Raw genomic sequence first — 26,932 nt, 5'->3', positions numbered from 1 at the left:
CTGCCCTCTACAGAAGAAGTAGCACCAAATACTACAGTTTCATTTCAGAGAAAACAAGATTCACATTGTTTGCATGTTCGCAACACAATACCTGACGCAATAGTGACATATGAGGTTATTCGAGATCACAATACCTAGGGTTATGTCATGGTGATCATGTGTGCCCTCTGTTACTAATGCCGCGTTCAAAATAACTAAGAACTCGGGAAAAAATATGAGTTCAAATCATGATGTCCGTGATCTTCAGGTCGGAGCTCTAGAAAGAGGTAGGAGAGTTGGAATACCGATCAAATACATTTTTCCCAGTCGGAGCTCGTTTTTCCCGAGTTCCCAGTTGTTATGAACGTGGCATAAACATACTAGTCATCCTACGAATATGTATACTCGCTATGTCTGATTAATTAACTGTTCCATAACCGGTCTGAATTTAACATGAAAAGTAAGCGGACCAGATGTTGGATGCAAGTGCCGAGTATCGCTATTAGCGAGGCTGTTGGTGTCCAGGAGAGACAGCATCTGCACACCCGAACTAGTGTCTAGGAAGACAGCTTGGCTTTAGCAGGGTACAGGGCGTCCTCTATCCTGAATTTTGAGTCGGGCCAGATGAAGCAGTTAATTCATCACTTACCAGAACCTGACCCAGTTGCTGCTGGACTCTATGGATGGGATTTAGAATGTAGCTTTGGCACGAACTCCTTTCCTAACACCTCAAAAAGTAAAATTAATTATTTTCAATCGATTGCTAAAGAATAAGAACCAAAGATACTTAAATTATTTAAATTATGCTAGTCAACACTACAAACGAGTAACATGGAATTCATTTAGCAGTTCTTTATTGCGGAGAACATTTTCAAAATGCTTGCATACACCTGAATACCGAGTAAAATGTCACCTAACTGCATGTTGGACAGCAGTGCTGTGGAATTGAACGATCCAGGTTAATATACCCTAAACATGCCGAAGAAGAAAAATTCAGACTGCTCGATGGCTATGCTATTTTGTCCAGATTGTCAGAGAAAGTGAATTGACCTGTGGTAAAGTCGTTTTGTTTTTAAATCTTCTAGTGCAAAGCTAGGGGGTAGGTACAATTGAAGTGAAATCTTAGTAGCACTTCCCTTCCTCTTTTTAAGTGAGATCTACTCAAGGTTTTCTAAGGGTGTTTTCACACTTGGTCCCCCCCCTTCCAGGCAATTTTTGTGAACGCATGCAGTTTGCTTAATTTGTGCATTGTGAACACTCCAAAAGGATCTCAGACCCCTCAAGAGCCCCCGAAGAGAATCAAACAGACCATCAAGAGCTGGTCAAAGTTCAGTTCGCTTGAATTCCACAGCCCAGTTCACTTTTTTTTAGGGCAATGTGAACACAGCCTGCCCTGGAGCTGGTTAGTTCTAAAGGACTCGTTGCCATTTAAAAATGTACCTGGCTCAAAGATGACCCACTTTCATGGTACCTGTTAACTCAAGAGTTGACCAAAGTTACCTTGCCAACTCCTCAAAACAATGTACTAGTATAGGGCTCAGCTCAAGAGTCCCTGTAAGCTTTCCAAAATGCACAAACGCTTCCAAAGTTAAAAACTTTAAGGAGGTCTCCATACTTCTCTGTAGCTCTAAGTGGGTGTAGCAAAGCATCAGGGTCCGTATTCATAAAGCATCTCAGAGTAGGAGGGGTGATCTAGGATCAGTTTTGCCTTAGATAATAAGATTACATAGGCCAGGGAGGACCTGATCAATATCAGCACTGATACTTTGTGAATACAGGCCCAGCTTAGTCTGCATTACAAATCCACGTGTTTCCCATCAAATTAGGGTAAAACAAATTACAAATGGTTAAATAATGCATTTAAATATTTATATTATGCTGAACCAAAGGCAAAGTGAGAAGTTTCTCTTCCATGTTATGCTTCTTAATGAACTGGCATTTAGACATCTGTTCCTTTACAGTGCTTTCATTACTGACAAATATGAAAATTACCAATTATAGTTCTCTCCCCCCTCCCATTATAACACAATCAAGCAGGTACTCACTTTGCTACCATTTTGTATAGTATTTAATGTGTTTGTGTATACAGTGATTTGCCTAAGTAGGCCTACATTGCTTTTCAAGAGAAATATCACTAAAGTATTTGCATAATATACCAATTTGAAAAACAATCACAGATATTAACCTGGTAATTACTATAAGTGTTAATTAAATGCACTGTCAAAACTAAAGTGCTACCGACGTCTGTGTTCCCACGCAAGAGCTGCCACCTTTCATGGAGCATGCCAAGAGGTGCGACACATCAGGCTGCTCCAAAAAAAAAGAAAAAAAAAAAAAAGCACATTACTTTTTAAGAAAAGGGTTGTGTCTCAAATGGCACCCTATTCCCTATGCAGTGCAGTACTTTTGACCAGAATCGTATGGGCCCTGGTCAAAAGAAGTTCACTATATAGGGAACAGGTGACTAAACCAAGAGCTGGTAGAGCGCTACTACAGCAAATCAAGTCCACAACAAACCCCACATTATCAGTATGTGCAGTATTCTGCACACTGCACTTTGACATAACATTGCTTCGCATTGAATATTTAATAAGATAAAAAAAAAAAAAACATCCAAGTGGGAATGTGAATATGTTCTCTATGTTGAAGTAGTGACATTGAGGAAACTGATTCAGGGTCAGTTTCACAGTCCAGAGTTTGACGCTCCTCCCTGGCTGGGGCCCTCCTGTTTGACCAGGCAGTCGTCGGTCACCCCCTGGGAGGACAGCTCGGACAGCACATTTTCCAGATAGTTGGGGTCCGGGTAGCCATGGCCTGACACGTTGGACATCATCTCAGTCTTGTGGTGGATCTCATTCCACACCACCGTGTCGGGCTCGCCCGTGGTGCTAGACGTGCCCACTGTGAAGATGAGGCGCCGCGTCCACGCTACCTTCAGCAGCTCAAGCACCTGACGTGAAATAAAAATGAAATTAGAGATGACATGCTCCACACATTTATGATGTTTTGGATCTTCCGGAAATCAAATCCATGGAAAGGTCCTTTGGGGAAAGGATATTTGGCATACCTTTGAAGTCTGTATGCAAAACAATTTAGAAATTGATTGAACTGGGACATTTTGGCATTACCTTGGTCTTATTTAAGACACTACAATTACATAGATGGTACAAAGCCAGTCTTGGTGTCATTTGAAACCTTAACATGTGCTCTGAAATATGAGTAGTGTTTAGATTAAGAATAGATTAAAAAAATAAATGTCAAAAGTGTTAGATTGTACATTTTTACAAATTTAATGAGAACTAAAAGATGAACTAGAAAAGATTGTAATTTGATGATCTCCATAGATATCCAACAGCAAACTTTGCCAAGGTCGCACAACCGGCTGAAGCTATTTGGCGAAAGTGCGAGTTAGCGAATTAAGGTGATTAGGCCCATGTACATTTTACACATCCCAAGAATATGACTTGTTGAAATGGTGCTGCTAGCAATAGACAGAATAGAGACAGAGGCATTTATACAAAGTGAGGATATATTATACCCCTCAAATTGTCAACATATTACTAAGACATTCAGTTATAAAATAAATAACTTTCCTTTAAGTTAACCTGTATTTTTGTATCTGTTACGGTAGAGGTACAGTGCCTTGCGAAAGTATTCGGCCCCCTTGAACTTTGCGACCTTTTGCCACATTTCAGGCTTCAAACATAAAGATATAAAACTGTATTTTTTTTGTGAAGAATCAACAACAAGTGGGACACAATCATGAAGTGGAACGACATTTATTGGATATTTCAAACTTTAACAAATCAAAAACTGAAAAATTGGGCATGCAAAATTATTCAGCCCCTTTACTTTCAGTGCAGCAAACTCTCTCCAGAAGTTCAGTGAGGATCTCTGAATGATCCAATGTTGACATAAATGACTTAACGATGATAAATACAATCCACCTGTGTGTAATCAAGTCTCCGTATAAATGCACCTGCACTGTGATAGTCTCAGAGGTCCGTTAAAAGCGCAGAGAGCATCATGAAGAACAAGGAACACACCAGGCAGGTCCGAGATACTGTTGTGAAGAAGTTTAAAGCTGGATTTGGATACAAAAAGATTTCCCAAGCTTTAAACATCCCAAGGAGCACTGTGCAAGCGATAATATTGAAATGGAAGGAGTATCAGACCACTGCAAATCTACCAAAACTTGGCCATCCCTCTAAACTTTCAGCTCATACAAGGAGAAGACTGATCAGAGATGCAGCCAAGAGGCCCATGATCACTCTGGATGAACTGCAGAGATCTACAGCTGAGGTGGGAGACTCTGTCCATAGGACAACAATCAGTCGTATATTGCACAAATCTGGCCTTTATGGAAGAGTGGCAAGAAGAAAGCCATTTCTTAAAGATATCCATAAAAAGTGTCGTTTAAAGTTTGCCACAAGCCACCTGGGAGACACACCAAACATGTGGAAGAAGGTGCTCTGGTCAGATGAAACCAAAATTGAACTTTTTCAATTTTTCAAACGTTATGTTTGGCGTAAAAGCAACACAGCTCATCACCGTGAACACACCATCCCCACTGTCAAACATGGTGGTGGCAGCATCATGGTTTGGGCCTGCTTTTCTTCAGCAGGGACAGGGAAGATGGTTAAAATTGATGGGAAGATGGATGGAGCCAAATACAGGACCATTCTGGAAGAAAACCTGATCGAGTCTGCAAAAGACCTGAGACTGGGACGGAGATTTGTCTTCCAACAAGACAATGATCCAAAACATAAAGCAAAATCTACAATGGAATGGTTCAAAAATAAACATATCCAGGTGTTAGAATGGCCAAGGCAAAGTCCAGACCTGAATCCAATCGAGAATCTGTGGAAAGAACTGAAAACTGCTGTTCACAAATGCTCTCCATCCAACCTCACTGAGCTCGAGCTGTTTTGCAAGGAGGAATGGGAAAAAATTGCAGTCTCTCGATGTGCAAAACTGATAGAGACATACCTCAAGCGACTTACAGCTGTAATCGCAGCAAAAGGTGGCGCTACAAAGTATTAACTTAAGGGGGCTGAATAATTTTGCACGCCCAATTTTTCAGTTTTTGATTTGTTAAAAAAGTTTGAAATATCCAATAAATGTCGTTCCACTTCATGATTGTGTCCCACTTGTTGTTGATTCTTCACAAAAAAATAGTTTTATATCTTTATGTTTGAAGCCTGAAATGTGGCAAAAGGTCGCAAAGTTCAAGGGGGCCGAATACTTTCGCAAGGCACTGTATGTGCATTTGATTTCACATTGACAGTGAGAGATCAGATATGGAAATTGATTTACTTTGCAAATGTATTGGGATGCATTATCAATATACCCAGCATAACATTTACCTCACTGTACAGTAAATACGCATTCAATAAATTAAGTCAACAAAACAATTTGAGTATCAGATTTGGTTGCAATGAGTAGCAAATCAAATTAATATGGTAATGAGGAATTGGCACACTACATCAAGGTAGACATGTCATTATTAAATCTCACTCAGCATTTTTACTGAAACTGCATAATCAGACTTGACTATTTTTTATCACATACAAGGATTGTTCATTAGAGACCAAATTAAAGAAAGCGGCCTGAAACACAGAGGAACTATGTGGTCTTAAGAAATGCTTATTTTTGTATTTGATTCGGTTTGCAGAGAGTCTGTCCGTTCTGCTATAGAGGCTGTGTTAGCTGCTTACCTTTCGGCCCTTGTCGTTGTCTGGGAGGAAGCAGAAGCGAGGGAAGCCTCTACAGGTGTATGGCTGCCCCGGGTTAGGGTGCTCTGGACCCTGGAGAGATAAATAATATTTAGTAATTTATCCAGAGCGATTTACAGTCAATGTGCATGCAGTAGCCCCGGGCAGAACAGAGAGAAACACGAGATTAGAACATTGAGTGATGTTCTAGAGTTTTCCCTATTAACACCATCAACGTTTCCCTTTACCGTGGCAATTGTGATCGAATCAACGCAATAGCCACTTTAAATGCAACATCCCGAAACAAAAACTACACAAGGGATTCTGTTGTAGGCAGAACGCATTGGAGTAGGATTCTATTGCCCACAACTCAGCCCATAATCTACAACCAGTGCGGCATAACCAATAAAAGCTGCAGTGGGCCTATATACAGAAAGACCATTGGCATATATGGATCTGTGTCATTTACTTTGAACTGGACTGTTTATACAGCTGTGGTTGTGAGTATATGCGCTTGTTTTGAGATCAAAGCAAGAGCTGCATGTAGCCACGTATGCATATTTTGTTCATATCCTTTGCTAGTTAGTTATTAGCCCAGTTATAGCTAAATTTGTAGTCAGCAATAGGGGAGTGATTGCTTCCAACAAGAGTACAAAGCATGAACATTTCTGGACATAATGGAAAAAGGGAGTCCGGTAAAGAGCTTTTTTTGTCATAAAGGGGGGTAGTGTTGTATTTTGAGACCAGCTTGAATAAGCTAAGTAGCCAATAGGCAGAGGGTAGCATAATTTGTGTCATTCGCTGTAATAAGTGGTATGGGAATAATAATGCATTTTATTTTGTAAAGTGGTTTCTTGCGTCAAACACCCTAACATTTTCAGTCACCTTGTCTGAAAGACAAGTGGCTAAACAGGTTAATGTCAATCCTTGCATATTTTTTTCTAAAGTCCTATGGAATATAGGACAACATTGAACATCATATATTGGCTGCTACTGTAGGCTCAAGGATAGAGCAGCTATTTTCATGTTATGGGATGCATTTCCGCCATTGTTTTTTTTCTCTCTTTTTTTTTTCTTTCCCCCAGCAGACCTGAAATTCTCAGTGCCAGAAAAAAACAGAGGGAACATTGCTTACAGGAGCAATTAGAGTTAAGTGCCTTGCTCAAGGGCACAGAGACATTTTTCACCTAGTCTGCTGGGGTATTCCAACCAGCGGCCTTTTGGTTACTGGCCCAATGATCTTAACCAGTAGGCTTGGTGACGGGGAAGATAGATGAGAATACTGACATGAGGGGAAGGCGCAGGTCCAATCCCGCATCTGTATCTCTTGGCCCATCTGAATGGTATGGTTTCAGTCAGAAAGAACCTTAGGATAGTGGCAAGCCTCGTTTTTGTTACTGCTTCGGTGGAGCAAAAGCCTGCATGCACACCTGCCCGGACTAAGAAATGCCCACCCCAGACCCAGTGTTAATGAGTGAGTGGTGTGTGTGTGTCTCCGTCTCTCTACCTGTATCCCAGGGGGAATGCTGTAAATTATCTGGATAGTTCCACAGTCTGGGTGGCCGGGGAGGGACTGTGCGATACTATAGATCTCCATCTTGCCCTTGGGCTGGGTCCCAGTCTTCTCCCCGTAGATTGTCTTGCATGACGGGCACTGGAGGCTGCCATCCTGGAAGGGGACAGAGTCAGAATCGCACATTTTCTTTAAAAATGGTTACACTCAACTGATAAGGTACACCAATCTAGTACCAGGTCTGAACAACCATTTCCTCCAGAACAGCTTGAATTCATCGGGGCATGGACTCTACTAGATATGGCATTCAAATGTTTCACAATTTGTATCAAGGGCCCTAACATGTGCCAGGAAAACATTACTCAGAGCATCACACCACCAGCCTGTACCGTTGACACCAGGCAGGATGGGGCCCATGAACTCTTGCTGCTTATGCCAAATCCTGACTGCCATCAGCATGACGGAACAGGGATTCATCGGTACAGGCAATGTTTTTCCACCGCTCAGTAGTCCAGTGTTGGTGATCACATGTCCACTGGAGCCGCTTTTTGTTTTTAGCTGGTAGGAGTGCAAACCGTTGTGGTCATCTACTGCAATAGCCCATCCGTGACAAGGACCAACGAGTTGTGCGTTGCGAGATGCCGTTCTGCACACCACTTAGTTGCCTGTTTGTGGACTGCCTGTTAGTTCACACGATTCTTGCCATTCTCTTTCAACCCCTCTCCTCAACGAGCTGTTTTCACTCACAAAACTGGTCGTTTGAGATACTGGAACCAGCACGCCTGACACCAACGATCATACCATGATCAAAGTCGCTTAGGTCACTTGTTTTGCCCATTCTAAAGTTCAACCGAACAGTAACTGAATGCCTCGATGCCTGTCTGCTTTATATAGCAAGCCACAGCCATGTGACTCACTGTTTGTTGGAGTTCAATTTTCTTGAACGTGGTGGTGAACCTACTCAACTGGCCACAGAGTGTATAAGAATATCACCATAAACTAAAATGTTAGCCTGATTTCACCATATGTGATAGTGTTTATGATATGTTGTGGGTAACAACTTTTAGCCTGCAGTTATAATGCTTCATTACTGTAACTATTCAGTCTTTTTTCTTAATAAAAAAAAAATAAAATAAAAAATAAATTGTCGTTGCTATAAATGAGAACGTGTTCAGTCAACTTAACTGGTAAAATACATAAAAAGCAAGTACATGCCTTTATAGTTCCTTAAGTCTTATTTTACGTTAATGTCTTTTTAGGACAATATGTGGGCTCAAGACATCAAGCCATTGAATTAAATTTGAAAGTCATTATTAGGATCTCTGTGGCACCCACCTTGGTTCCATTGTTGTACATGGCAAGCATGCAGAGCATGTGTAAGGTGTGTCCACACTTGGTGAACTTTCCCACAGCGCCGGGAGGGATGGATTGTGCTCCCTCGGACGCCACGGCGTAATCCGACGGACACGACAGCCGGTCCATACAGATGATGCAGTCCTAAATCCAGAGACAATATATTAAGGTGTGAAAATAGATTTAATTTCTTCCCGTTACACGGAGGTCTGTACACACATTTGCACGGGCAATACATTTATTTATGGTCCAAAAAGTAAAAGATATGACATTTAAGAGTTCATTTAAATGTGGCATAAACCAGTCATGTCATCAGTTTGTCAAACAAAGCACTTCAAAAGACTCATGTAGGCTACCTGTGCACGTTCATCCACTCAAATAACTCAAGCATCCAAACATTGCACTGTGCAACCTCCATTTGATCAATGGAAAGAGACATGGTTATAAAACATCAAAAAGTGTAGGCCTAATGACATTCAGCGATTGTCATTAGGTCTTCACTTGAAGCCTTAAATGATTGATGCCTCCACTGCTGTCCCTGCTCGCCTCAGTCAGTCATCACTGCCTTGGCAAAAAATTCTGTGCTCAACAAACCACACCGCATTTTGGAGTCCATTCGCACATTTTTCACGTGGTAGTAATACATGAGGGTGTAATAGCATCTTAGCTCATTTTCCACCATTTCATTTGCCGAGAATCTGTACCAGACCATACCTACTTTCACCCCAGGTTATGCTGTACATGTAATTACATGATAACAAGAATGACAGGATCTGTATATGATATTATATCATGAGTCTAAATTGAGGTTGGGATGACTTGGTGATATGGATGGAGTATTGTTTATTTCTATGCAAAATCGCAGTTGGCTTGTTCAAACTACTTTAGAAATAACCTGTGTTCATTTTAGAGCAATCATATTTCTTTCAACTTGCATATTGCACTTTCTCTGCAAAATAAAGTTTCTTCAATACAAAGTGGTTTAGTATAAAAACATATATTTTTTAAATCACCTGTGTCATGAATGAATCTTCACAAAATGGTTTCAAAAGATCTGAGATGAACTCTACCTGCTTTTGTTTACATAGTTTATTTCATGCCTACCGTGATTCAGTGTACCAGAACGAGGAAACATGACTGATTCTCCTGCAAGAGCCCTTCTTCCGTGAGTGTTGAGTAAAGAGGGCGGGGAGAAGTTTTCCTAGGTACAGATCTAGTGGAAACCTAACCTTAACCATTAGTGGGGAAAATGCTAAAATGACCAAAGATAAGCATCTAGGGGTAACTTCACCCCACACCAATAGAAAGGAGGCGAGGGAGGAGGGGATCTTTGACATTGAAATGCGTACCTCGTCTTGAGCAGAGGCCACTTCCTCCATGTAGCGGTGAATGACATCCTCTGGTTTATGTGCTGGGGGGACAGCGGACAATGAACAGAGTTGGAGAGACGCCCACCAGATGACAGACAAAACCACACTCAGGCCCTCAATTTACAGACAGGACATACGACAACACAGGAGGGATTAAAATAAGAAATTAAATAAAAACGTCTTTAGTATTGCTTTTTTAAATCATTTCAGTGGAAACTAGTGGTAGCCTAGTTGTTTTTCAGTTTGCTATTGAACACAATGTCCAACCCCCCCCCCAAAAAACGCAATTTTATAGCATATAGTTAAAACACTAACTGACAATTCACTTCGTTGTATTTTATATTTCTGCAGAAATAACCGACTCATCCTGCAGATGTAGCCTACACACTTCACTGCAGCTCAAACTTTTGGCCGGCTTTGTTGGCAAATCTGTACCATACAAAAGCGCTGCTCAAAGATGTAACACGAGTCGACAGATTGAAGCACACAGTATTAATGCATGACAGTTGTGGATGAATGGGAGAGAAGAGGGTTAGAGATTGACACTTATCCACCAATGTACCAAAAGCACACTCTTCCTTAGTTAGGGGCTGATGTGTCCCAAATGCCACCCTATTCACAACATAGGGCTCTGTTCAAAATCAGTGCACTATGGGGAATAGGGTGCCATTTGGGATGACGCTTCATTGTTCGATGATTTGTGAGTATCAGTCTGTTCTGGAACAGCTACAGGGTATGTCAGCAACTCAGCGTTGAGTTTAGGGGTTCTGTTTTGAGTTGCAACCTTTGTAACCAAACAGCAAGATTAGGGCCTAGTTCACACCACTGTTAGCTAATGAACACTGTCGACTGCCAAGCAACAATTACAACTCACTGATTTATGGATAGGAATGATTGAGTCACAGATTGGCAAAGGATTCTTAGAGAAAGTGAGCATTGGAATGCGATAGAAGAGAGCACATGTAAAAGGAAAAATGAAAAGAAGCTATACAAGCCTGCAGAAAATCTAAACAGTGCCTTTGATGCCATTCAGGTTAAGAACACAATATTTGATTTTAAAAGGATAAGTTTGATATTTTTACAATTTATTGATAGAAGGTTCCTTACCCTGAAAGTAGTGTGCGCCAGGAGAAAATGTAAATCGATGGTTCAGGTTTCTTTAAACAGCCACGAAAAAAAGCTGAAAGTCAATGGGAGTGATAGGGACACCGTGCAATGTCCATGTTTTTTGGCAAATCACCTTTAAGTAAAGTCAAACCCAGTAGATTTCAGTTTCCCCCCACCACTCCCATTGATTCTAAGAATTGTGTATTGAATAGTGAGATCCTAAAACTGAGTGAGAATAGGAAATACTGGCTCGGACGTCTCCAAGGTTTCACAAGGCAGGCATTCGTTTTTAACCACAAGGCACATATAAAAATATCAACATGCATAACAAGCCAAATATTCCAACTTAGGGATTTGGGATGACAACGATGGAAAGCATTGGATGTGACAAAGCACAGAGCTGGATGCAAGCCAATGGGGAGTTGGTGGGGGAAGGTGGCGTAGCTACCTGTCCTGTGCTGCCTCTTTGCCCTCCTAACCGAGCTGCTGCTGTGAGTTTTGGAGCCTGCGGGCCTGCTGGTGCTGCTGGGGGGAGGAGGAACGGAGGAGGAGGGGTGCGGGAGGGGGGCACTCGTGAAGCGCACGCCGAGTCCCACTGCTGACATCAAAATGGAGGCCATGCCTGGAGTGAGAGGCCCCGGGGAGACATGCAGAGGGGGTGGGGTCAGTCAGGGGGAGGAGAAACCAAACAGATGAGACATGGTGGATAAAGCAGTGAGTGACTAAGGGGGGGGGGGGACTTACTCATGGACAAGAGGGAATTATATTGGGAAGTTTGGTAGGCGCTTCCAGCTTGGTATGATTCAGATTCAGGAATAATAAGTCATCAGGATTTATACAGTAAATAACATGTGCTGGACTAATAAATGTGGGCTGATATGATAAAGTGCATTTATTGCAGTTCTGTAATTGATTTCCTTTTAAAAAAAGCGCTATTGTTCGGTTCTGCCTCAATACAATTAAATAAAAATATGCCAAAGGAAAATCTTCAGAAACTGTCAAATTAACTTCACATTAGCCCTCCACAAAACATTTCAGCACAAATGTGTTCCTCACAGATCATGGCTCATCATAACCTTTTGAACAGTCACTAACAAAAGAAGCTGAATTGCTGTCAGTATCCATTGCTAGCCTATCTGCTGGCTCAACGGCATAGTCCTCTCAGCGTAAAAAGCTAAACTGCTAGCTAAGAGATTCTGGACATTCCTAAATAACCAGCAAAAAAAAAACAAGTTTGGATGAAACACCACCACCCTAGGAGTGACGAAAATAAAAATAGTGATCTGGGCCTCCTGAGTGGCGCAGCGGTCTAAGGTGTCACTACAGACCCGGGTTTGATCCCGGGCAGTATCACAACCGGCAGTGATCGGGAGTCCCATTGGGCGGGGGGGCTTTACATGGCTCATCGCGCTCTTGCGACTCCTGGCAGGCCGGGCACCTGCAGGCTGACCTAGGTCATCAGGTGAACAGTGTTTCCTCCGACACATCGCTGCGGCTGGCTTCCTTCCGGGTTATGAGAGCAGGTGTTAAGCAGTTTGGCAGGTCATGTTTCGGAGGATGCATGACTCAAATTTCACCTCCCAAGCCCGTAGGGGAGTTGCTGCGATAAGACAATATCAAAATTGGGGAGAAGGGGGTAAAATACAAAATAAAAATAAAGTAACCCCTTTTCACTAAGCCCCCAAACCCAAGACTACATTGGAAAACAAACGCCATCGTGGGTGGGCAAACGACCAGAGCAAAACAGGGCCTGGTCTGTGGAGATGATGTACAGCGATAGGCCAGCTGTCCAGAGAGACACAAATTACTTTCTCACCAACGACAGGAGCTATGGTCACTGCCATGAAATCACAAAAAAAAAGATTTGTATTGCTGCTTTAATAGCTGATAAACAAAAGGTGTGCCTCTAAAATCTGTCAGGTCTATGAGATAAGCTTACTAAACCACGGTTGCTGAACAGTGCAGCCGAATATGTAGACCATTTCTGGTGTATCAGCCGTCTTTGTTAAGACTTTAGCTTGCTATAGGCCACACATTTGGCTGAAACAATGTATGCTTGTTCTATTTTTGTCAAGTTTTGCTCCCGAACAGACTGACACTCAATAGATAACTTGTCACTGTAGACACGCAACATTCTTTACTGTTACTTTAAAACCAAGGTATGAAATTCATGGAGCAGACAGTTCTGCCATCACCACCAAGAAACAATGCTTGATCCAAACCACTACAATTCACATTGATAGTAACTGAAAATACAGGTAGTACCACCATGGTGGACGTTTGGATCAATTGCTTGGGACTGCTTTACCTGCAAGGGCTGAGCTCACACTGGTGGATCCATTCCGTTGCAGAGGGATGGCAGGGACACTGCAGCAGAGGAAACAGGAAAACAGACATTAATGAATCCATACACCATTGCTTCTGCAAACAAGTGAGAAATTGATGTGGTCGGTTCTCTGAAAGTTTGAAAACACTAGATCAGGGGTCTCAAACCTTTTCTTACATGAGAGCTACTTAAAATATATACACTACCATTCAAAAGTTTGGGGTCACTTAGAAATGTCCTTGTTTTTGAAAGCAAAGCACATTTGACCATTAAAATATCAAATTGATCAGAAATACAGTGTAGACATTGTTACCGTTGGAGGAAACTGACATTTATGGAATATCGACAGAGGCCCATTATCAGCAACCATCACTCCTGTGTTCCAATGGTGCGTTGAGTTAGCTAATCCATGTTTATCATTTAAAAAAAAGGCAAATTGATAATTTCATAACCATTTTGCAATTGTGTCAGCACAGCTGAAAACTGTTCCGATTAAAGAAGCAATAAAACTGGCCTTCTTTAGACTAGTTGAGTATCTGGAGCATCAGCATTTGTGGGTTCGATTCCAGGCTCAAAATGGCTAGAAACAAAGATCTTTCTTCTGAAAATCGTCAGTCTATTCTTGTTCTGAGAAACTAAAGCTATTCCATGCGAGAAATTGCCAGGGAACTGAAGATCTCGTACAATGCAGTGTACTACTTAAAATGATCAACTTGGATTAGCTAACACAACAAGCCATTGGAACACAGGAGTGATGGTTGCTGATAATTGGCCTCTATACGCCCATGTAGATATACCATTAAAAAGTCGCCGTTTCCAGCTACAATAGTCATTTACAACAGTATCAATGTCTATCTACACTGTATTTCTGATCAATTTGATGTTATTTTAAATGGACCAAAAATGTGCTTTTCTTTCAAAAACAAGAAATTCTAATGGACCCCAAACTTTTGAACAGTAGTGTACATCCGAGGTGAGGATTTACAGATTTACTCCCGTGTACACCTGCGTCACGGCTGGGGTCTGCCCCTATATGTACACCCCATTGCCGCGACACACGTTCTCTACATCTTTGAGGCACCTCTAGCACCGTGGAGGATTGGAGTGATCCATATAGCTCACGTAACCGTGGTTTCATACATAACCTTAATTATGTTTCACTATATCCAGAAAGTCACATTGTAGGATTTAATTATTTGAAAATGGTGGAAAATAAGTATTTGGTCACCTAAAAACAAGCAAGATTTCTGGCTCTCACAGACCTGTAACTTGTTCTATAAGAGGCTCCTCTGCCCTCCACTACCTGTATTAATGGCACTTGTTTGAACTTGTTATCAGTATAAATAAAAGACACCTGTCCACAACCTCAAACAGTCACACTCCAAACTCCACTATGGCCAAGACCAAAGAGCTGTCAAAAGGACACCAGAAACAAAATTGTAGACCTGCACCAGGCTGGTAAGCCTAATTCTGCAATAGGTAAGCAGCTTGGTTTGAAGAAATCAACTGTGGGAGCAATTATTAGGAAATGGAAGACATACAAGACCACTGATAATCTCCCTCGATCTGGGGCTCCACGCAAGATCTCACCCCGTGGGGTCAAAATGATCACAAGAACGGTGCGCAAAAATCCCAGAACCACACAGGGGGACCTAGTGAATGACCTGCAGAGAGCTGGGACCAAAGTAACAAAGCCTACCATCAGTAACACACTACGCTGCCAGGGACTCAAATCCTGCAGTGCCAGACATGTCCCCCTGCTTTAAGCCAGTACATGTCCAGGCCCGTCTGAAGTTTGCTAGAGAGCATTTGGATGATCCAGAAGAAGATTGTGAGTGTCATATGGTCAGATGAAACCAAAATATAACTTTTTGGTAAAAACTCGTCGTGTTTGGAGGACAAAGAATGCTGAGTTGCATCCAAAGAACACCATACCTACTGTAAAGCATGGGGGTGGAAACATCATGCTTTGGGGCCGTTTTTCTGCAAAGGGACCAGGACGACTGATCCGTGTAAAGGAAAGAATGAATGGGGCCATGTATTGTGAGATTGAGTGAAAACCTCCTTCCATCAACAAGGGCATTAAAGATTTAACGTGGCTGGGTCTTTCAGCATGACAATGATCCCAAACACGCCCGGGCAACGAAGGAATGGTTTCGTAAGAAGCATTTCAAGGTCCTGGAGTGGCCTAGCCAGTCTCCAGATCTCAACCCCATAGAAAATCTTTGGAGGGAGTTGAAAGTCCGTGTTGCCCAGCAACAGCCCCAAAACATCACTGCTCTAGAGGAGATCTGCATGGAGGAATGGACCAAAATACCAGCAATAAATTCATTAAAAAAATCCTTCAATGTGATTCTCTGGATTTTTTTTCTCATTTTGTCTGTCATAGTTGAAGTGTACCAATTTATCATATGAGAGGCCTGTAATTTTCAAGTGGGAGAACTTGCAATTGGTGGCTGTCTAAATACTTTTTTGCCCCACTGTATACCCGTAACAGATATAGTTGGTGCTAGAGGGACCTGGCCAGCCAGCGGCAAAGTCCTAGCCCGGGATGAGACACAGGGGGCGTCAATGTGGAAGGGGTGTCCCGGGAAGATGTCCCCGGAAGGGGAAGCTAAACCCAGGACCGCCGAATCAACCGCAGAGGGAGGTGCCACATTTACCAGATGGTACATAGCAAAGGTGCAAGATGAAGCCCAGCTGGCCAGATTTCGCTGGATTTCAGCGAGGGGCACTCCTCTCAGTAGTGCTGCGCCACCTGGGGATGTGGGCTCCAGTCCCATGGTGGCTGGCCCGCACTCGAGAGCATATCTGCTGCCACATTCAGGATGCCAGGTACGTGCACGTAGAGACGCTAGATGTTCCTGAGCCCAGAGAAGGAGCTCCCATGTAAGCCACCACTATGGGTGTTGTCCTGGTGAGAACGGACATGTCTTCACTTGAGATGTACAAGGAAAGACTGAAGGGCCAGCAGTACAGCTCAGAGCTCTAGTGTATAGATGTGCCTGCCGCCCCAAGGGAAGTCGACAGCCGACCTGCCCTTGGTCACACACACACCACCCCCAGCCTATCTGGGAGACGTCTGTGCTGACCGGTGGCACAATCTCAGAATATCCACCCCACCTGAGAGAAAGGAATGACATCGCCACCTCAATGCCCCAAGGCACTGCGTGGTCACTCGCAGCTGGCGGTGGCGCTTCGGGTACAGCCAATGGGAGTTGTACCACCATTGAAGAGGCCGGAGATGGAGCAGGCCCAGGTGAATCAGCAATGAGGCCCGCCATCAGCAAGCCCAACAGGCGTTGGCAGGTTAGGGCGGATACCACCCGCACCTGTCGAAAGTGGTCTTGGCAAGATAAGATCGCCTGAACCCTTCTGGTGGACAGACGTGCTCTCAAGAGGACTGAGTCCAGTTCCATGCCAATGACGGCCACCCTCTGGGTGTGCGCCAGACAACTCTTGTTGTTTGCAGTAATGCCCAGTCCACCGATGTAGGTCAGGAGCATGTCTGTCTGACAGAACCTGGGTCCTCGTCGGGGCACAAATCAGCCAATCGTCCAAGTAATTGACGATCAACAACCCTCAGGATGTGAGAGGTGCAAGGACAGCATCCATGCACTTTGTGAAAGTGTGGGGTGCCAACGAGAGGCCGAAGGGAAGAACCATGAATTCGTAAGCCGCCCCTTTGAAAGCGAATCGGAGATACTGCCAATGAGCTGGGTGAACAGGAACATGGAAGTACGCATCCCTCAGGTCCAGCTTCACAAACCACTGGTCCCTGGACACGGCCTGCAAAACACAGGCCGGGGACAGCATGTGGAAACCTCAGTACCTTCAAGTACCCATTGAGGTTGCGGAGGGCCAGAATCGTACTACACCACAAAATAAGTGTAGTAGAACCCACCTAGCAGTTCTATTGTCTCGATCCTGTGGATGGCACCCTTGTCCAGGAGTGAGGAGATCTCCAGCCACAAGGTTTTCTTCAGTGGGTCGGCCACTGTGGTGACAAGAAAGCCCCTGAAAGATGGAGGTCGGCAACGGAATTGGAGTCGGTACCCCTTAAGCATTGTGGACAACACCCATGGGGACTCCACACACTCCTCCCACTTTTCCCTGTGAGATCAGCAGAAGTGGCAGAGGAAGCGTGTATCAGGGTGTGCCCGAGGAAGGGTGTGCCCACCTCTCCTCTGGCACCCCGAGCGCCTGGGACTCCTAGGCACGTCCCTTTGGCGGTGACGATTAACAGGCTGTTTCTCCACCACACGCTGTGCCCCTCCCCGCTTTCGTTCCTCAGCATGAGGCAGGAGGGGGAATCCTCCACAGAGGAATAGGAACCTGGTTTAGGGATAAATTCTGCAAAAAACAGTGAAGACCCATGTGGGAAAAACAGGCAGACAAAAAAAAATAATAATAATATCAGCAACCTGGTAATGGATTTGATGTGTGCGTTTTATTTACTTAAAAAAATAAATAATTACGCCAACTACAATATTACCTAGCCGGTTTAATATCGAAGCAGAAAACAAAACAGCTCCATTTGATGGAGTAACTCCGTTAAGGAACTCCCAAGTCAATGTCTCAACGTAGTGGCAGCCCACCACGATATTCTTACATTCTGCAGGGTAAGAACAAGAAAAAAAACCTGTAGGGTAATTAGCAGAGAGCCCGGGCATGTTAAAGCAATTCACAACATACGTAACTTGCCGTCCGGCTTATTCGGTGTAAGGAAAACAGTTTGTGGCAGCAAGAGCCACCAATATATTAATAGATGCACAAGGAGTTCTAGTGTAACGCTAACAAAATACAAGCATGACAAACCACGGGCGGAAGATACAGATCAACCGTGCACAGCAAGTGGAGCACTCAAGAGGGGCTGGCCACATGGCCAGCTGCTCCAGGCTACAAACAGCCAGTAAGTATAATTCCACGCAAGATATTACACTTACCAGTGACTTACCAAGCGATTTTCAGAAAGTTTGTACCTCAAACCATACAGACGTCCACGAGAAAATGAAAGAGAATGTGTGTCGCGGCCATGGAGTCTAACATACATACATAGTGAAACATTACACACGCAGAGGGCCTACCGAAGTTGAGCACATCCAGCGTCAGACGCTTTTCTGTGTGCTTTTTCTCCAAGTTGATAAGGCTTTGGAGTACAACGTGAATGTCACAGTATGTTCATTGTTATGTTAAACATTGCGCCATGCTGCCATTTTTTCCACACAAAATGTATTTTAGCGCTCTGTGGCATCACAGCTTTTTTTTTTATTTTTTAAAAGCAATAACTGTCACAAGAATAACATACTAGTATGCACACTTTCTTCCCTGTGCTTTGTTCGTCACAAGGAGTGACAAAGCTTAGGCCTACTACTATCAGGGACCGCATGGTAACAACAATGGGAGGAAGTGTGTGAGATGCACCAGTTAATGTAATGTGACCCTTACATCAGCTGGCTTATTGACCGAGCAGAGCTTTGAGTCCCAAATCTGGTTTCCTATCCACTGCAAAACAATTCTGCATATCACCACTTCCTCTTTAGAGGACATCAATCACTGTGACATATTGTAACCCCAAACCAATGTGTCAAATAGCTCAACATACATTTTTTTTTTATTATTTTTTTTAAAAACATAAATAAATCTCTTCAAAACAACAATTTGGTTTAAGTATGCATTTACGCAAACATTCCAATTCTGATCTTTGCCACTAATTGGGCAAAATATCAGAATTGGACTGCCTGTGTAGACGCATCCTCAATGTCAGAGCCACTAACAGTAGGCTATGTTTAATTAGTGCTCGTCAACCGATCGCTGCACGCACCTGCCCGACCGCCCAGCATCACTACTCTGGACGGTTCTGACTTAGAATATGTGGACAACTTCAAATAAACTTGTGTCTGGTTAGACTGTAAACTCTCCTTCCAGACTCACATTAAGCATCTCCAATCCAAAATTAAATCTAGAATTGCCTTCCTATTTCGCAACAAAGCATCCTTCACTCATGCTGCCAAACCTACCCTCGTAAAACAGATTATCCTACCGATCCTTGACTTCGGCAATGTAATTTACAAAATAGCCTCCAACACTCTACTCAGCAAATTGGATGTAGTCTATCACAGGGCCATTAGTTTTGCCACCAAAGCCCCATATACTACCCACCACTGCGACCTGCATGCTATCGTTGGCTGGCCCTCACTTCATATTCACCGCCAAACCCAATGGCTCCAGGTCATCTATAAGTCTTTGCTAGGTAAAACCCCGCCTATTCTCAGCTCACTGGTCACCATAGCAGCACCCACCCGTAGCATACGCTCCAGAAAGTATATTTCACTGGTCATCCCCAAAGCCAATTCTTCCTTTGGCTGCCTTTCCTTCCAGTTCTCTGCTGCCAATGACCAATGAACGAATTGCAAAAATCACTGAAGCTGGAGACCCATATCTCCCTCTCTCACTTTAAGCACCAGCTGTCAGAACAGCTCACAGATCACTGCACCAGAACATAGCCCATCTGTAAACAGCCCATCTGTAAACAGCCCATCCAACTACCTCATCCCCATACTGTTATTTTTTTTTGCTCCTTTGCACCCGTATCTCTAGTTGGACATTCAGCTTCTGCACATCAGTCCAGTGTTTAATTGCTAAATTGTAATTATTTCGCCACTATAGCCTATTTATTGCCTTACCTCTCTAATCTTATCTCATTTGCACACACTGTATATAGACTTTTCTATTGTGTTGACTGTATGTTTGTTTATTCCATGTGTAACTCTGTTGTTGTTTAGTCGCACTGCTTTGCTTTATCTTGGCCAGGTCGCAGTTGTAAATGAGAACTTGTTCTCAACTGGCCTACCAGGTTAAACAAAATAAAAATAAAATGTAAAAAAATCAGCGCATAGAGTTACTCAAGTGGGTAGTATAAATAGATAAGCTGCTAAATTAGACAACAATGACTATTCAAACAAAGCCAACCTACCTTAAGCCATTGCCACTGGTAGGGTAAGACAGTGGAGTTCCAGGGAACTGACTAGCGGAGGGTGTCGGGGGCCAGGGACCTCCCCACGCCATGCCCCCCACAGAAAGAGGCCTCCTGGGGTAGGGCGAGTACACCGAGGTGGGGTGAGCTCCAGCCGCCCTGCTGGGGCCCTGGAAGCTGGGCCGGCTCAGCTGCCCAGAGGAAAAGGAGTGGCGTGAACGGCTGGGCATGGGGCCAGTGCAGCTGTGGCTCAGACACTGGTGGCAGGAGCAAGCTGGGCCTGAGTGGATGACAGAGGCGCCAGACGCCAGCGGGTAGGGGAAGTTACCCTGCCGTCGGACCTGCCGCCTGAAGCCTGTGGCCTTGTTGACCTGGGCCAGCGCTGTGAGGTCCACTATGTAGTTATAGCCGTGTGAGGCCATATCCGCAGTGGCCTGCCGTGCCAGGTAGCTGTGTTCTAGTAGAATAGAAGTGCGAGTCTCGTACGGAGTCCATCCTCCTTCGTCATTTGCCCACTCCCAATATACTCCACTACCCAAGCCTGAGGACTGGGCAAACAATTGACGGCGTACAGACCGCGTTTTCCCTGGAAAGACAACACAGTGAATTCATACTTAGAGGTAAAGGTGCCTTGCACAGAAAATGTTGCAGTAGACGTCACACGTCAGTGAATGTCTGTATTATAGTCTAGTACCTAGTGGTGTGCCTTCATAATGTCAGCTAAGCATTACACTACACATCCTGTGCTATTGAGAAGACTTCCTGCTGTTTTTCTCCATTTTCCTGGACAAGTTTGTATCACAGGCTGCAGGTGTCAAGGGACATTTGGACTTGTCCAATCCGCCCCACTTTCCAACCAAGAGACTTGGCTGTATCACTGCCTACTATCATGTCTGTCACGTTCGTTTTCGAGTTAGCCAGCTACCCAACTAGTTACCCAAAGAAAACATTGACATCGCTGGAAAACAACAAGACTGTTCGCTATAGATGTTAGCAATATAAGCAATGCTATTATCTTTGGTTTATGGAGGCTAACTACAACAGCTAGCTAACGTAAATTAACTAACGATGCGCTAGCTAGGGCACAACAAAGCTCGAAAGCTTCAGTTAATTTGTAAATGTAATAACTAGCTACATCACACACACAGTGCCAGTGGCTTAATTCCATTACCTGTATCTTGGCGGAACTGGTTCAAGCTTGGTATGTCTATGAGATAAGGCGACAAGCTGGGATCGGATTGTCCTAGGCTGATGCTGGTGGAGCCAGGACCCCCACCTCTGTGTCCCCGCGGAGAGAAGTATTGTTCGATATAGCCGCTCACCTGGCCGCTATATGGTCGCCAGAAGCCAAGATCATCTTGCCATTCCCATACAACTACCATAGGCTGAGATTGTCCAGGTGCTACCAATGTCGGTGTAGAGAGAGAGGGTCCATTTCTAGACCCATTTATCCCCACACATGAGCTAGAGGCAGTGGCCATATTTTACAGATAGTAGCGATACGTCAAATTCAGTAAACGATAGAAAAAGCTGATGCTAGCTAATTCAGCTAACGTAGCAAGCTAGGCTAAGAAGCTAAGTCAGATGGACAAAACACGTTTTAACACTTTGCCAAACTACAGGACACCCTGCTGCTACCCTATCAATAAATTGTAGCGATCAAACTTAACTAAGCTAACTAAGTTAGCTAGCAAAACATCTTCAATTTGCAAGATGTAGCTAAAGTTAGCTTGCTTGGATTATTAAAATGACCCATTTTTACAAGAAGACTGATTCGAGGTCAGGCGGCAAACACTCAAGCAAATTGTTTAAAAGCATTTTGGCAAACCTTGCGAAGCAATAAATCTTTAGATGCGGAAATATATTGAGCTATGCTAGCTTACTAATCATTGCATTCCAACAAACTCAAACGGGCTAGCTACGCAAACCACAGATAAACCAAACAGTCGGAACAATCGTTGCTTGGCAAATGACGACATGCGCACATCATTGTATTTTTAAAGCTCCAATGCAGCCGTTTTTACCTCTATATCAAATCATTTCTGGGTAACAATTAAGTACCTTACTGTGATTGTTTTCAATTAAAATGGTCAAAAACAAACAAAAATAGCAATTTCTCAAGCAACAATTTAGCTAGGACTGCTGAGAGTGGTGAGGGGAAAACTGACAACTAGCTGTCATTGGCAGAAAGCTTTGGAACTCTCTTTCTTATTGGTCTATTAACTAATTTACTGCCTGGTGATGTCACTACACAGGCCAAAATTCCATCCCACCAAAACAGGCAGACATTTCATGTGGCCTTTTCAAACAGCACTAAAAGTGCATTATCATAATTTCACAGTATTATTTCAACCTCAGTGTTGAAATATATATAAAATAAATTATGTTTTTGACGGCACTGGTCCTTTCAAACCTCAATGATTATATACTTTTCATTTCTCCATGATACCGTGACATTCTGAAGGAAACAATAATACGAAAGTAGTAGGTTTAAACTTTCTATTGACATTTTTTCACACACAAAGTCACTGCAGTCCTATAAAAGTGCAAGGCAACACATTTTATTTCAAAGGCCTAAATGGCATTAAGGTACAGCATATAAATACTGGTGAATCAGAGATAGCTGTTACAGGATAACACAGACCATTCTTTCTTTAACACACGTTACATTCATGTTGACTTTAAGATATTTTTTACTTAGCACAGATGTGCTACAAACATAAAAGCCTAGCTGAGAAAATCTCAACTCCACGTACAAGTACTCAGCTAAAGAAAAGCCATGAGGAGTTTTACAAAATATGAAAATTTGTCTTAGATATAGTGCTATCACCTTGGGTTATTCCTACCACGGAGTATACCGGTACGCACACCTGAAGGTGAACATATTTCAGTTGATATACTTTGAGTTACATACAGTAGTAGTGTTGTAGAGACATTTGATTCAGTACTTAGATTACTGAACATTGTAATTTACATCCCTGCACATGATGTTTGTTTTTAATCTTCAAAATAAATAAATAAATAAATCATACAAACAAATATCTGAATGTTGTAAAGCCAGATTGATCCAAGACATTTGTGCTGTAGTTACACCCCATAACAAAAGTTTATGATAGATCAGACAAAAATAACCTAAAATGGTGAATACTTCAATGATTGTAAATTCCATAAGCTTAGTGCCATAACATAACCCCAGTCGGTTGGAATCACTTTTCTTTTGTAGAGCATTTTGAAAAAGGTGTATCAAGAAAATACCATCAGTGCTTGTAGGGATAACAACTGTATATAAACACTAGATTTCTGATGCTATGTATTGGCCAATGAGAGGCTTTGAAGCCACAAATCGGCCATATTGGCACTCCTCAGAAGAAGCAGTCCTTCACTGGTATTCAGTATTTAAATTAAAATGTTGCAAGGACAAAATTACATGTATTTAAGTATTTATTTTGTTGTTGTAGTGGGGACAGTAACAATGTCTTTCTGTATTTTGTTTAGCGCACATAATATAATTTAAAAGTATGCATTAAGTTGTCTATAATAGAATAAACATGGCTAGAATGAATGCAGACATTAATAAATGCATTTATATAGCTTCCAAAATATTTTTTACAACGGTGGAGGAGTAATAAAATGGAGGCGCAGTGGCTTCAAAGCAGCACTCCCTGCCTGTCATCTAGTGTATATAAATCATTGAAGGAAACAAAATGAAAGAAAGCACTTATCTTGTAACAAATTATGCACAGATTCAATTGTTCCTCCTCACATTTCCACCCAAGCCACCATTTAAAAACATATCCAAACCTATATTTTCAGTCAGTAAAGTTTTTAAGCAATAGCACTCGGGGAAAGCTGAAACTTGGCAATACGATTATAAGTATTGGTTTGATAAAGTCCTCTCATTATATCCTCTTCCTGTAGCAGAGTATCTGTTTTCTTCTCTTCTAGTATTTCACCTTCCCAGGGACTTGCCCATTCACTCCACTGTAGTCCACCATGTACATGGGCCATTGCTAAATGTAGACGGAGTCAAAGCAAAAGGAGGATAAATTAAGAGAGAGCATGAGGGAGATCAGTTATGCCGTTGCAGAAGCAAATGATGGCCCATCAATTACACAACCTTATTAGTGCCTTTTACAAATGCCTTTAAAACCTATAAATATAATATGAATGTATAAATAAAGTCAACTGTATCAAAGTATCAAATCAGAGCATTTCCGTTATGTATTTTTGATAATGAAAGGGAAAGGGGGACACCTAGTCAGCTGTACAACTGAATTAATTCAAATGAAATGTGTCCACATTTATCACAACCCCTCTGAATCAGAGAGGTGTGGAGGGCTGCCTTAATCAACATCCACGTCTTCGGCGCCCAGGGAACAGTGGGTTAACTGCCTTGCTCAGGGGCAGAACGACACATTTTTACCTTTATCAGCTCGGAGATTCGATCCAGCAACCTTTCGGTTACTGGCCTAACGCTCCTACCCGTCAGGCTACAATAACCACTAAATACTGTACAACAAACTGTTATATAATAGCTTTATTAGTACCACATACCATCACTGGAATCTGATTGGTTGATACCCCTGACTCAGAGGGTAAGGACACTCGGCTGCTCTCCAGGACTCTTTTGCGCTTGCGTCGATTGGTAGAAACCTCTTTCCCTTCTTAAACCACAAAAACAACATAACCGTTTTGGAAGTACTTCTAAAACACATGTGTCCTTATGGACTGCATTACTTAAAACAAAAAAGAAATTGGCTACTGTATAACAATCCTTACCTGTGTTACATGTTTGGGTGCATATTTCCGCAAAAGGCCTGTAGAAAAGAAAATGTATTAAATATGAATTTCAATTCTGTAGATGGACAGAGAAGGGAGCCTGGCTTTTGCCCAAGAGTGAGTCTTTCTACTAAAATTTCAACTCGTAGTTCTTTCATGTCCTTCTTTCACATTTTAGACTTTTAATCCAAAATCTAGGATATTTCTACAAACTCCAGATTCATACAATTATTACACTGACAAAGACACTCACTGTAGCTGGCTCTTGATGTTGATGGTGATATCATCTCGGCCTTGAAGGATCTTTTCCAGGCGGACTATGTCGTAAGTGTTGGGATTTCGGAAGGGAATATCATCCGGAAGGCCAATAACTTCAACAGAGTCGGGACTGGCACGGATCAGCTTGTATGGGACTATGACGGAGCGGTCCAGGCCCAGAGCGTCACCTGAACATTAAGCTATTCAGTCAGTTTGGGCCAGATTTTAACTCCCAATAAATTAGAATTTTTACTAAGTTTGCATTGCATTGCATTGATGTCAATGGGAGATAAAGTGAATATTTAATTTATGTGTAAATTGGGATTTATCCCTTTAGGAATAAATCACTAGAAGTTTATACTTTAACTCAATTTTTTTAGTAAGGCTTATATAGATAAAGCAAATTGTACAAATGGAGGATATACACTGACCATATTTCTGGTTGAAGAGTTCTTTCACTTGCTCACGGAGGATCACTTTCTCCCCCATGCGGTTGACCTCCTCGTCATCTGTCGGTTCAGGAGGAGAGGAGTCAAACAGAATTGGTGGGGACAGTTTAGCAGATGTTACAGTGCCTTCAGAAATTATTTACACTCCTTGACTTTTTCCACATTTGGTGGTGTTACAGCCTAGTTTACAATGGAATACATTGAGATTTCTGGGCATTGGCCTACACATAATACCCCATAATGTCAAAGTGGAATGATGTTTTCAATTTTTGTACTAATGAATTAGAAATGAATAGCTGACAGTGGTGTAAAATACTTAAGTAAAAATACTTTAAAGTACTACTTAAGTAGTTTGTTTGGGTATCTGTAATTTACTTTTTATACTTTTGATAACTTTTACTCCCCATCATTCCTAAAGAAAATAATGTACTTTTAACTCCATACATTTTCCCTTACATCCAAAAGTAGTTGTTTAATTTAGAATGCTTATCAGGACAAGAAAATGGTCCAATTCACATACTTATCAAGAGAACATCCCTGGTCAACCCTACAGCCTCTCATCTGGCGGACTCAAACACAAACGATTGATGTCTGAGTGTTGGACTGTGCCCCTGGCTATCCGTAAATTAAAATAACAAGAAAATCATGCCGTCTGGTTTGCTTAATATAAGGAATATGAAATGATTTATACTTGTACTTTTACTTTTGATACGTAAGTATATTTGAGCAATTCCAATTACTTTTCATACTTAATCAGACACAATCATGAAGTGGAACGACATTTATTGGATATTTCAAACTTTTTTAACAAATCAAAAACTGAAAAATTGGGCGTGCAAAATTATTCAGCCCCTTTACTTTCAGTGCAGCAAACTCTCTCCAGAAGTTCAGTGAGGATCTCTGAATGATCCAATGTTGACCTAAATGACTAATGATGATAAATACAATCCACCTGTGTGTAATCAAGTCTCCGTATAAATGCACCTGCACTGTGATAGTCTCAGAGGTCCGTTAAAAGCGCAGAGAGCATCATGAAGAACAAGGAACACACAGGCAGGTCCGAGATACTGTTGTGAAGAAGTTTAAAGCTGGATTTGGATACAAAAAG

At 42.5% G+C, this 26,932-nt stretch overlaps 2 protein-coding genes across 5 annotated transcripts in view; both read right to left on the bottom strand.

Moving 5' to 3' along the window:
• Positions 1-816: 816 nt before the first annotated feature.
• Positions 817-22,520, bottom strand: dtx2 (deltex 2, E3 ubiquitin ligase). Of its 2 annotated transcripts, XM_036989824.1 has the most exons (9): positions 21,510-22,520; positions 20,339-20,924; positions 13,345-13,403; positions 11,485-11,658; positions 9,909-9,970; positions 8,542-8,703; positions 7,201-7,362; positions 5,697-5,786; positions 817-2,929 (listed from the first exon to the last, which is right to left on the bottom strand). In XM_036989824.1, the coding sequence occupies exons 1-9, from the start codon at positions 21,817-21,819 to the stop codon at positions 2,663-2,665; spliced, it is 1,872 nt and encodes a 623-aa protein (XP_036845719.1). In that variant the 5' UTR covers positions 21,820-22,520; the 3' UTR covers positions 817-2,662. The 2 variants fall into 2 exon arrangements, with proteins under 2 accessions (XP_036845719.1, XP_021473319.2); XM_021617644.2 differs by lacking the exon at positions 11,485-11,658.
• Positions 22,521-22,877: 357 nt separating this feature from the next.
• Positions 22,878-26,932, bottom strand: part of gtf2ird1 (GTF2I repeat domain containing 1) — a 39,637-nt gene continuing 35,582 nt past the window's right edge. For all 3 annotated transcript variants that reach the window (XM_021617642.2, XM_021617643.2, XM_021617641.2), the window contains 5 exons: positions 25,807-25,884; positions 25,371-25,563; positions 25,118-25,155; positions 24,893-25,002; positions 22,878-24,348 (listed from right to left, as the gene is read on the bottom strand). In XM_021617642.2, the coding sequence (XP_021473317.1) occupies positions 24,280-24,348; positions 24,893-25,002; positions 25,118-25,155; positions 25,371-25,563; positions 25,807-25,884 (488 nt within the window). In that variant the 3' untranslated portion in view covers positions 22,878-24,279. The remainder of the gene's footprint in view (positions 24,349-24,892; positions 25,003-25,117; positions 25,156-25,370; positions 25,564-25,806; positions 25,885-26,932) is intronic.

Source organism: Oncorhynchus mykiss, chromosome 10, assembly GCF_013265735.2.
Source record: "Oncorhynchus mykiss isolate Arlee chromosome 10, USDA_OmykA_1.1, whole genome shotgun sequence".
NCBI classification, from domain to species: domain Eukaryota; kingdom Metazoa; phylum Chordata; class Actinopteri; order Salmoniformes; family Salmonidae; genus Oncorhynchus; species Oncorhynchus mykiss.
The sequence above is the reverse complement of the archived record's forward strand: the minus strand, read 5'-3'. Positions and strand labels throughout refer to the sequence as shown.

What these genes read in the sequence shown, in the direction of transcription:
- dtx2 (XM_036989824.1), bottom strand. Translation starts at nt 21,819, where the DNA reads ATGGCCACTGCCTCTAGCTCATGTGTGGGGATAAATGGGTCTAGAAAT. An exon ending in TGGCCTCTGCTCAAGACGAG is followed by an intron (nt 8,704 to 9,908) that starts GTACGCATTTCA and finishes CTCTGGATTTAG; the next exon opens with GACTGCATCATCTGTATGGA. An exon ending in ACAACGACAAGGGCCGAAAG is followed by an intron (nt 2,930 to 5,696) that starts GTAAGCAGCTAA and finishes ATTTCACGTCAG; the next exon opens with GTGCTTGAGCTGCTGAAGGT.